We start from the raw sequence: 12,403 nt of genomic DNA on the forward strand, positions 1-12,403 counted from the left end.
TGGAGCCTGAAGAAAGTAGCATTGGAAGGTAATGGAGTCAACAGGGTGGTTGTTCCTGCTGTTTGACTATACTGGTCACAGAAGATGTCCTGGTCACTAGAGTGGCGCAATGAGGCCACAGAGCACAGTTAGCAGAGGGAGCAATGGTTAGTTGCTGATGGAAGCAGAGTGAAAGGGAAAGTATTCTGTTGGAGTGGATGTTCAGGTGTGGTACAAGGGGGTTACGGGTATTCCTATTTTATTTAGGTTCATCAAGGCATGTTTCAGTACTGGTATGTTAGGGCTTTGGGGTTGATGACAGGGATCTAATTTGGTTTACATACAATGGGTACACCAAATGATGTCTGGCTTAACCTCTCCTTTTATGGGGGGTAGTTGGTTGAAAAATGTTGGTAGGAGGGAGGGGGTCAGGCTGGTGTGGCGGAGAAGAGGGACAGGCTTGCCCTCTTGTGTTCCCCCGCTGGTGTTAGGATGTTCATTTCAAGGATTTGGGAAAGCAAAATGGGCAGCTGGAGGCTGCTTGCTAAATAAATAAGCAAGTAAGCGGAGGTAAGGACACCTCTTATTTGGTTGGAAGATAATTCTATAAAGAGTGTATGAAGTGAGTTGGGGATGCTGCTGCATAAGTAAAGTAAGCAAGTAGAGGTATAGATGCTGCTTATTGGATCAGGATGCATAAGGTCACGTTGTCCTGAATTATTTGGTTGGATGGGCAATTCAATAAATGGGATATGAAGTAAGTTCTTGGACGCTGCTTCATAAATAAAGTAAGCGAGCAGAGGTATAGACGCTGCTTACTGGGTCAGGATGAGTAGGTCACTCGATCCTGATTAACATTACATGGATGTTTATTCTGTGATTAAAAGCAACTACTATACTATGTTCAGTTGCAATAAATGTTTATTATCAAAGCTATGTCATGGAAGTTTAATAAAGGCGTCAAATGTCATTCTGTGTGATGTGTGTTTATTGAAGGGGACCAGGACAAATGTAAAACTAACTCATTGTCTACCAATGGATTTTAATTTCTGGAGTCAGATCTCTATACCTATTGTTTTAGTATAAAGTTATATTTACAAACATTACTGTTTGTCAGACATGCATTCCCTTATTTCCTGGCATTTAATAGGATCTACCCTTTCCCACCTAGAAAACTATCACAATGCTACAATGCAGACATTGTGTAGAAGCAAGAGCTTAGGAAAAAATAAATTATTTTAACAAGAGATTAACTGTGTTGATTTGTTGTTAATACAGGTTTCCCTAAGAAGTGGAAACCAGGTTACATGATGATACCATTTTCAAGTTTTTGTATTTAAAATGTTTTACACCCATACACACACACACACACACACACACACACACACACACACACACACATATATCTATCTACATATATGTATATATATATATATATATATATATATATATATATATATATACATGTATATATTATTTATATAATGTTCAGGAAGAAAAACATAATTCTGTACCCTGTATCAGAAAGTTTAGGTGATGACAGACCTATGTAGTCCTCTTAAACATAGTAACCATACTGTCTAGAAGTATTCTAATAATGACATTCTTTTGTACACTGCAGGTATGGTTTCAAAACAGGAGAGCCAAATGGAGACGTCAAGAAAAACTGGAAACAGCTGCTATGAAAGTCCAAGATTTGCCTATCCTTTCATACAACAGATCAACACCACCACCACCCCCTGCCATGGGCACAAAAAGCAATAATATACCCTTAGAGCCTTGGTTAACACAGATGTCAAGCAGTACAACACTTCATACACTTCCAGGATTTATGGCAACACCACAAAGTTTATCAAGCTGTTACACACCCCCAACTTTCTTGAACTCACAGTCCACTGGTTACACACTGCAACCTTTGAGTACGGTTGGACCACCACCGTCTTATCCCTGTGGACCAACATTTATGGACAAATTCCCTCTGGAAAAAGCTGATCAGCGGAATTCTAGTATTGCATCATTGAGAATTAAAGCAAAAGAACATATTGAGACTATTGGAAAATCATGGCAAACAATGCAATAAAATCTGACTGGTGTGCTTCAGATAAAGAGATGATACTCTTCCTGAAATGTAGTCTTAAACATGGGAATACTTACAAGGAAGGGATGTCGCAGCAACAGGTTTTGTGTGATCCAAGTCATTATGTATTTATACCTTCTGATGATACTGAAGTGTTTTCTAGATTCCATTGTCTGTGTGTGTGTGTGTGTGTGTGTGTGTGTGTGTGTGTGTGTGTGTGATTGTGTGTGTGTGTGTGTGTGTGTGTGTGTGTGTGTGTACATGTGCATTTTTTCACACTGTTTTTATAAATATATATATATATATATATATATATATATATATATATATATATATATATATATATATATATATATATATATATATATATATATACTCTGTTACTAAAAGATTATGGCAGCCATTTCTGTCACTATCTCTGACCTACAATAGAGAAACACTCTGGAGTCAGCTTCTACATATCTCATTTATTTTTAAACAAACACAAAATGATAAATTTGCACAAAGCAAGACATCTTTAAACCACCTCCATTCTCCATCCCACATAATATAATTTCTGTACAGGTAACACTATTACACTGGACAAAAATCATTGGCTTACAACATGAAGAAGGTTCACAAAGTTAACAAATGCGTCTTTGAATACAGACAATTTTAACATCTAACACTTTCTCTTCTTCACTCAGCACACAGCACTCCTCTTCCATGATGCCACAGCACTAGGTAGACTTTAATATCTCCAGTTCACATTTCTGTTTGTCTAGGGCCATTTGTATATTTGATATATTCACCTGAAGTTTTTCACCCATGAATTTGTACAGTTTACAGAATATAAATTACTCTGTCCAAGCTAGCAGAAAAGACTTTCCTTCGCCACCTCGTTGTTTCACCATATGAAATCAGTGGCTCACTGCTGGTGTATTGCATTGCAAATAGAAACCTGGGAGTTCTATTGTCTGCTGCTGGACAGATGATCAAATCTTAAAGAAAGTTGGACCTAAAATATCACCAGGTTCTTAATGGTCAGAAAGTGAATGCTGCCTTTTTCACATTTTTTCGCCTTCTCTTTCTGTAGTCTCACGGTTCTATCTGTCTATCTATCTATCTATCTATCTATCTATCTATCTATCTATCTATCTATCTGTCTCACATTTGGGAGTGTGGAAGCTTGTTCCCTCATTGAAGGATCCAGGGGGCTTTGCCCCTGCAAAAAAAAATAAAAAATACACACACACACACACACACACACACACACACACACACACACACACACACACACACAAACAGAGTGTTTTGTTTTGTGACCTTTGAAGAGTCATTGTTTTGACTAGTTTCCTCGCAAGGAGAAATAGTAAGCATACAGACACAACTATATAGTCAATAATATATGAAAATGCATTTTTCATAATTTTCAATATCAGGTGATAATGTTCCTAAAACGTATTATTTGTACTGACATTTTTCAGCATGCTCTTTCTGGTCTTTTGCCATCTGAAATGTGGAAGTGAATTTGTGGGAAAAAAAAGAATGTAAAATTTCATTTACAAGTGGAACTGGCAACAACATATAAATCTTCAAAACAAGGGTCCATAAAATTACTGTCCTGAAAATTTCAAAATTTCATACCAAAATTCCATATAGTTACAAAGGTAATAATCCTACACAACAATTAGTTAAATGGAAGGAACTGATTTATATTAAAATACACTCAAAACATACAATTGTCATACATAATCCAGGGAATATAAGGCACTTGTCCTTTGCACTCATACCACAGGGCATCTCTGGGTTTAAGATAATATTTGTATAATGTGTATGTGTGTATGTGCTTAAATGCATATGTGTGTGTGTGTGTGTGTGTGTGTGTGTGTGTGTGTGTGTGTGTGTGTGTGTGTGTGTGTGTGTGTTTGCAGTATATTTGATATGATTTTGTTTATACTTTGTTACATTTTTTTCTAGGCATATGTTCTCAGTGTTTAGTCCTTAAATTAATTATGTGATTTTTACCTACATTTATGATGGATTTATTTTTTTCTCCTGCAATTCAAGCACAGTTTGAGATTATTTTGAAACAGTTGAGGATGGATAACAAGGTATGCCATTTACTTAAACTGTATTTAACAACCATGAGTAGAAATTGTATTTAACAATCCATGAGTAAGTAGTTGTGAGAAAACTTAAATAAATACTAGCAAGTGATTTAAGTAAGAATAACAAATTGAATATTGCTGTTTTACTTGTCTCTGTAGATATTTTAAAGTCAATGTAATCCCCACAAAATGCCAAAGAACTCAATTCACTATGGTAAAATTGCATTACAGTGCCTATTTCTGCATTGATATTAGCCTCTGGAAAAAAAAAAAACTTAACTCAAAATGTAGAATGCATTAACCTGAAATAAATGTTGTGTGCCAAAACCTTTCTTAAACATAAACTAAACAATTTTTCAGTGACGTCAAAGAGCTATAGTATTTTAGTTACACCTCTGAAACTCATGAAGTATGTGTTGCACCTTTACACTTGAAGACCAATTGCACATATTGAGTCATTTGCATTTTGTCTCTTATTTGTGCAGCAATAGCTTAAACTTAATAATAAAACAGTAACAAAATTATCACATGGCCATGCATTTCACTTCTGTATATTCTATCAGGCTGATCACGAGATACAACATGCAGTGGACAGGTTCATTCAAAATGTACAGAACTGATAATGCTATATCAGTCTTTCCATACTCGTTTGATTTCAGCCTTGCTCAGCCATAATAATGGATTACAGATGTGCAATACATGTTTTGTTTATGATAACAGTCTTAATGTCCCCAAATGTGAATTATCAGAATGTGATGATATTACTGTTTGTACTGATCATTTCATTGCTAACTGTGAAGAGCACCCTGTTAGTCTGTTTGCACTCAATTAGAAATATCATGTGCTCATCGCCATTCTGAGATTATTTCCAAACAATTAAAAGGAATTTTAGACATGAGACAGTGACTGACAACATGAGTACTGTGTGTGTGTGTGTGTGTGTGTGTGTGTGTGTGTGTGTGTGTGTGTGTGTGTGTGTGTGTGTGTGTGTGTGTGTATGTGTATGTGTGTATTTCTCTTTGTGAGTATAATATTAGAGGATCACCTCACTACTCAAGCTGCAGCTAAAGGTACATTAAAACTGACCATAATGTACATTTTTTCTGATACTTCCCATGCATTTTATAAGCATGTATGCCTTCATGTTAAAAATAACAGCAATAATCTATTTTTCTTTCTCTTTCAGTCGTTCCCTTAATTCCTTCTCCCTACAATTAAGACATTATACCATTCTACTACAGCAAGCCATATGAAACCATGTTTGTTTATATCATAAGTAAAGTGCAGTATGTGCATAGCAGTGCTACCTGAAACAGGTGTAATGAATTGAGCATTGCAAAACATTACCTGTTTTAGGGATATCAGTTCACATGTCTTATGATTAAAGTAAAATAAAAACACATGGTTCTGTGAGGTAGAGACCATAATAGTAAATCTTCAAGGAGAAGTCACATTAGCAATAAATCATGGCATTTGGATTTACTCACCTGCAACAAAGTTGAACTGGCCTAGACATTTATCTTAGCTGTCTTGGTGCCCTCTGAAGGCCACTGCTGCTCTTGAACAAGGAAAAGTACTGACCTGTCCTACTACAAATCTCTCCTATAAACGAGGTAGGACCGGCATAGACAATTATTTCAGTTCTTAAAGGCATGTTGTCTTCCCAGAGAAGAGGACTTGTGACACAAATTAAAAAAATACTTAAAAGAATTAGCCACCTAAGTGATTACCCTCCTCAGATCATGTAAGGACCCTAAATGGACACTACCAGAATCCAAAAAAGGATATGAACTTGACAGAGACCTGATTCAGCACGGCAGTATTAAATCAATGAAGCTAACAGAGCTCTAGGTCCAATGTGTTATCATTAAATCCTTTATTGCTGGCAAATCTTCATCACATCTATCAAGGGAGTAATAAATGAAGAGCCAGACAAATAAATAAATAGATGGATAGACAGAGATAGATAGATAGATAGATAGATAGATAGATAGATAGATAGATAGATAGATAGATACATGGTCTTTAAAAGAAGGGAGGTAAAGCAACCAAACTCTGAACCATGTTGTTACTATGATGGTAACAGTGCAAAGCTTAAGGTAAGAAAAATAAACAGTATGTATTGCAGGGGTATATATCACATTGTTGAATGCTCTAAATGTCGAATGCTTATTCATCAAACCCTATTTGTCGAACCTTCATTCATCTACCAATCATTTCAGCAAAACCTTTTCCCACAGTAAGTGACCAGTGGGCCAACCTACCAAGTGCAACAAAAATCTTCTTCTAATAGCATTTTTAAAACCCACCCTGATGGGGGGGGGGGACTGTACCTCCCACACCCTCCCAATTAAATATACCAACTCTGAGATCACACTACAGTGGGAAAAAGGGCAAATTCCCAATAATGGCCCATTGGTTACTTACCATGGGAAAAAGTTCACTGAAATGATCGTTCGACAGATGAAGACTTCGACAAATAGGGTTTGACGAAGAGGCATTCGATGATTAGTGAGTTTGACTAACTGAAGTAGACCCATATTTCAGATAAATAAGCACTCCTGAGAGATACTGTTATGACAAATATCTCATATAACAGTTCTATCACACTTAGGGGATTGTCATTGCAGCAGGTAGGAAACATGTGGGTGGTAGAGAGTTACAAGATTGTTTGTTGTGCAACCCTGCCAAAACATGTCCTCCTACCAAATTGGGGTTCAAGTTTTACTTGATACTGTTTAGTGAAGGTACAGACAGTAGTTCACATTGCTCCTCTAATATTGCCTGACTAAAACTTTTTAAAATTTTTTTTTGTATTTATCATAAAAGAAGGATAACAGTGAGCCATTTTGATGCTGTTTACTTTATAATAGACAGACTTTATTTTTCTTTTCTTTTAGGAGCTAAGTCTTGATCATATTTACTGAAAACATGAATCCTTTTGGTGCACTATTTCAACTGTCTCTGAACATCTAAAATAGTTAATATCTCCATCATTCTAACAAGTCGTGTAAAACAATGATGACTGACCAGCCTGGTCTGATGAAGCATCAGATATGATTTATGGCATAAAGGAAAGATTGCTAATAGGGTTTTGTTGAGAGGGTGCTGAAGAAATGATTTGATAGAAACTGCATAAGCACAGAAACTCACTGAAGTCTAGGTCAAGCTAAGACAAGTACAATCAGACTGACCTTGTTCAGATTTGCTTTCATAAGAATTTCCTGAATTGCAAGAATGGGATGCAAGACATACTTTACCTCTTGATTCCAAAGAAAGAAGGGCACCCTCCTTCCAGATGGCTGACTAATAATACAGAGAGTAAAATGCTCAAAGATGTGCATTCAGAAGAGTAACAACTAGATAGCATGTCAGAATGCACAACATTTCACTGTTTGATGAAAGAGGGAAGTGTTGAATGGCCATTCATGAGTTAGGGAAACCTCTTTGCTTAGGGAACCTATACACTGATTCTGGTTTCCTGAAAGATAAAGTGCCATTGTAAGTGACTACTTCCATATAAAGCTGATAAAATAGTGACCCTCCTTGTTTCTTTTTTTTTACACCACAGGACTGGTCTGTTGGCTTCTCTGTCTGCACCTAATCATCCTATTTATTCTCTTTGGGTGAGTCAGACATTTCAAGTAGAGGCAAGAAGCCTATCACCCATCCATTTCTACCCAGGTAGCTTTATTGCCCCATTCCTTACCCCTATGGTGAGAATCAGGTGGTAGGAAGTATGCTAGCTTTCTGGTCCCTTGGAGCTAAATGCCCCCTACTTGTGGAGCACACCCCACCTTTATGGTGGCTGTACTTAGGTCCACCACAGCTCCCTTAATATAGGTAAGCCACATGTCAAAGCACAGTTGATGTCTGTACTCACAAGTTTGTGCTCCATGGGTGTAATATCTTTTTTTCCCCAGGTGTCATCAAAGTGGAAATTGAGCTGCTAATCAAACTGAGGCTACCTGGGTGACAGTCACAGCATTATCACTCTACACCACGGTTGTGTGACAGTCACAACATTATCACTCTACACTACTGTTGTGTGACAGTCACAGAATTATCATTCTACACCACTGTTGTGTGACAGTCACAGCATTATCATTCTGCACCACGGTTGTGTGACAGTCACAGCATTATCTCTCTACACTACTGTTATGTGACAGTCACAGAATTATCACTCTACACCATGGCTGTGTGACAGTCACAGCATTATCACTCTACACCACGGCTGTGTGACAGTCACAGCATTATCACTCTTCACCACTGTTGTGTGACAGTCACAGCATTATCACTCTACACCACGGTTGTGTGACAGTCAGAGCATTATCACTCTGCACCACTGTTGTGTGACAGTCAGAGCATTATCACTCTGCATCACTGTTATTTGACAGTCACAGCATTATCACTCTACACCATGGCTGTGTGACAGTCACAGCATTATCACTCTACACCACGGCTGTGTGACAGTCACAGCATTATAACTCTTCACCACTGTTGTGTGACAGTCACAGCATTATCACTCTACACCACTGTTGTGTGACAGTCACAGCATTATCACTCTACACCATGGTTGTGTGACAGTCACAGCATTATCACTCTACACCACGGTTGTGTGACAGTCACAGCATTATCACTCTACACCACGGTTGTGTGACAGTCACAGCATTATTACTCTACACCATGGTTGTGTGACAGTCACAGCATTATCACTCTACACCACGGTTGTGTGACAGTCACAGCATTATCACTCTACACCATGGTTGTGTGACAGTCACAGCATTATCACTCTACACCACGGTTGTGTGACAGTCACAGCATTATTACTCTACACCACGGTTGTGTGACAGTCACAGTATTATCACTCTACACCACGGTTGTGTGACAGTCACAGCATTATCACTCTACACCACTGTTGTGTGACAGTCATGGCATTATCACTCTACACCACAGTTGTGTGACAGTCACAGCATTATCACTCTACACCATGGTTGTGTGACAGTCACAGCATTATTACTCTACACCACAGCTGTGTGACAGTCACAGCATTATCACTCTACACCACTGTTGTGTGACAGTCACAGTATTATTACTCTACACCACGGTTGTGTGACAGTCACAGCATTATCACTCTACACCACGGTTGTGTGACAGTCACAGCATTATCACTCTACACCACTGTTGTGTGACAGTCACAGCATTATCACTCTACACCACAGTTGTGTGACAGTCACAGCATTATCACTCTACACCACAGTTGTTGGTTCTCTCCTTTTTACTAGATAGGTAGGTTCATAGGTTCATAGGTAGGTACTAGGCTATCGGCCCTAGGGCCTATACAAGCCTAGCCAAACAATGTACCCTGGCTTTCGCCACCCAAGAAAATTATTTTCCTGTGCCCCTGTCGAGCAGAGCCACAGAAGTGATCCCCGGGGTGAATTTCCCATTTCCCATCCAATCATCAAGATTTTTCTTGAAGAGTGCTAATGAGGAGCTCTGTTTGACATAGATAGGTAGTCTGTTCCAGAGTATGGAAAGTCTCTGGGACAGGAATCTATCCCTCCAGCATGTTCTGTTTATTGTGGTGACAAGGTTAAGGTCCCTAGAGCATGTAGCTCAGAGGATTGGGATTTCTTTAAGTGGAGCATGTCCAACAGCTCTGGGTTTGACATAGCTTTGTATGTTAGGCAGAGATCACCCCTGAGTAGGCGATATGCGATGGAGTAAAGCTGTAGTTTTTTGAGGCGGTCTGCATAGGGCATATGTTTGAGGCCAGTAATCCTCTTTGTGAGGTATTTCTGTGGTCTTTCCAGTTGTTGTAGATGTCTTGTGAGGTACATACCAAAAGGGGCATTGTACTCTATAATGGGTCTAATGAGTGATGAGTAGAGGGGAACAATGACCTCTTTTTTTCTGGATGAGAATCCTTTTGTGATGAGATGAGCCATGTAGAAGGATTTCCTGACCACTGTGGCAATGTTATTATCAAAGGAGAGACTACTGTCCACCTGTGTCCCAAGGTCTCATCACATTTTCGGCATTAAGTAGACTACCAGCTATGTGGTAGTTAATGAGTACAGAGTTTTTACCAAAGGGGATGACAATACACTTTTTGGCATTGAGCTTCAGGCTATGGCTTTGACACCAGGTATCTGTCTCATTGAGGCCCTTTTGTAGTTTGTCCACATCGTTAGGAGTTTCGATTATGGCTCCTAGTTTGCAGTCATCTGCAAACTTTTTTAGCCAAAGACCTTCTGTGTAGGCCTGCACTTCAGAAAAGTAGATACCAAACAGGAGAGGACCCAGGACTTAACCCTGTGGTACTCCTCTTGTCACTGGTCTGATGTCGGATTTGGAATCCGCTACTTTCACAGTGTGGGTTCTGTCCGTGAGCCAGTTGGCAACCCATCTTGTGACATAGGGATTTATACCTAGTTTAGTGAGCTTTTCTATAATTCCAGAGTGGGAGATGGTGTCGAAAGCCTTGGCGAGATCTAGATAAGCTGTGTGAACCATTTTACCCTGATCTATGGCTTTGGTGACTGTTTCAAAGAAGTCAATCAGGTTTAGGAGACATGATCTGCCTTTGATGTCTTAGATCACTGTAGTATTGTCTCCTTTAACCTGAAAGAGAGCTAAAAATCATCAAATATTTCATGTCTCTTGTAATTTCTTAAACCTTATTAGGATGAGAAGGAATTTTTATTATGGAGATCAGTATCTCTACACTAATAAGTCATTGAACTGTTTTCTGCATTTACAACATAAGAAATAAATATTGTTGAGGGGTCTGAGAAAACAGGTTCACTCCTGCTGAGAAAGCATGTGAATTTTTCTACCAAGGAAATTCCTTCTTCACTGACAAGAGAATTGGAAATCCAGCATCCAATGAATCTATACCCATATTTTATACTTTGACAGCATCCACTGAGGCTTTTTCATGTCCAGTTTGGTAATGGAAACCATTAGAATTCTAGAAAATGCATTACAAAAACATACATATTGAAGCATCATTATTATTGCAAACAGTAGAATGGTTTCTTGTTTTACTCAAATAATTTTATTTTCATTTAAAAATAACATTTACATAATATTTTTAAATATCATTTTAAACAACTATATGCAATATTTACATTAGCCTGACTTTCAACTATATACACTGTATATTAGTAAATATAGAACTGACAGATCAGTTATCAGAGATACAATATTGATGATTGTAGAGTGTCCAACAAAGATATAACTTTCTTCGAAGGATTATTTACCAATGGCCTGGGGTAGCTTCGTAGTTCTTTGATTTTTATTTCCATTGATGCAGTTGTCCTCAGTAAAGTGTAGAATACAAGAAACCATTCTAGATATAGTAAGTTTGTTATGGACAATACTTGCTATACCTAGAATGGTTTCTTGTATGAACACAATTCTGCCCTGAGGATGTCAGCTTTCATTTGTCTTGGGTAGTTAGTGCAGCACATCAATGCTGACATCTATACTGGATTCAGGTTTGATGTCTTGTGATGTATGGTTAGGCATGGAATTGTAAAAGTCCTTTTATGATCCTCAAATGTTTATGCAAATCTGAATGTACCCAGGCCACAATGCGATAGTCATTTAGATAAGGGAATATAATCATTTGCTTTTTTTTTCCTTAAATGTGCAAATCTAGGGACTAAATATTTTTGTAAATACTGGCAAGGATGTGTGTAGACCAGATGGAAGAGTGATAAACTGGATATCAAAGTCTGCTACTCAGAAGCACAGATATTTCCTAAAAGATGGTTTTATTGTAATGTGCAGGCATGCATCCTCCGTTCCTAATGTCGTAAGAAACTAATTTTCTTATATGAACAATAGTTCAGTGTTTAACATCACCATTATAAACTTTTAGAAGGGCCTAGAGTAGGTCTACAAATGCTGTCTTTTTTTAGTAATCAGAAATAATCAGGAGCAGAAGCCTTTTCCTGTTGTCATTGCCAGTTTCAGAAGTTATTCCTCTAGCTGATATGGGTTGTGATGTATTGGTTTCATGGGATCATAGCATAGGATCATAGCAAGTTACTAAGCTAGTGTCCCTGAGGTCCTTATAAGACTAACCAATAAATTAGCACATGTTGCCACAAGTCAGCACCCGATGCCCCTGTCCAGCAGGGACACAGGTGGAATCCCAGGAGTGTATTTTTTATTTCCCATCCAGTCATCCAGGTTACTGGTAAAGGGGCATAATGAAGTACTCTGCTTGATGCGGAGAGGGAGT

General features: G+C 38.2%; 1 protein-coding gene across 1 annotated transcript in view; it reads left to right on the forward strand.

Moving 5' to 3' along the window:
* Positions 1-2,254, forward strand: part of RAX (retina and anterior neural fold homeobox) — an 85,011-nt gene extending 82,757 nt beyond the window's left edge. Inside the window, exon 3 of the mRNA XM_044071252.1 lies at positions 1,601-2,254. Within this exon, the coding sequence (XP_043927187.1) occupies positions 1,601-2,059 (459 nt within the window). The 3' untranslated portion in view covers positions 2,060-2,254. The remainder of the gene's footprint in view (positions 1-1,600) is intronic.
* Positions 2,255-12,403: the final 10,149 nt, after the last annotated feature.

The sequence above is a fragment of the Protopterus annectens genome, chromosome 1.part0, assembly GCF_019279795.1.
Source record: "Protopterus annectens isolate FY-2018-M chromosome 1.part0, PAN1.0, whole genome shotgun sequence".
Classification (NCBI taxonomy): domain Eukaryota; kingdom Metazoa; phylum Chordata; order Ceratodontiformes; family Protopteridae; genus Protopterus; species Protopterus annectens.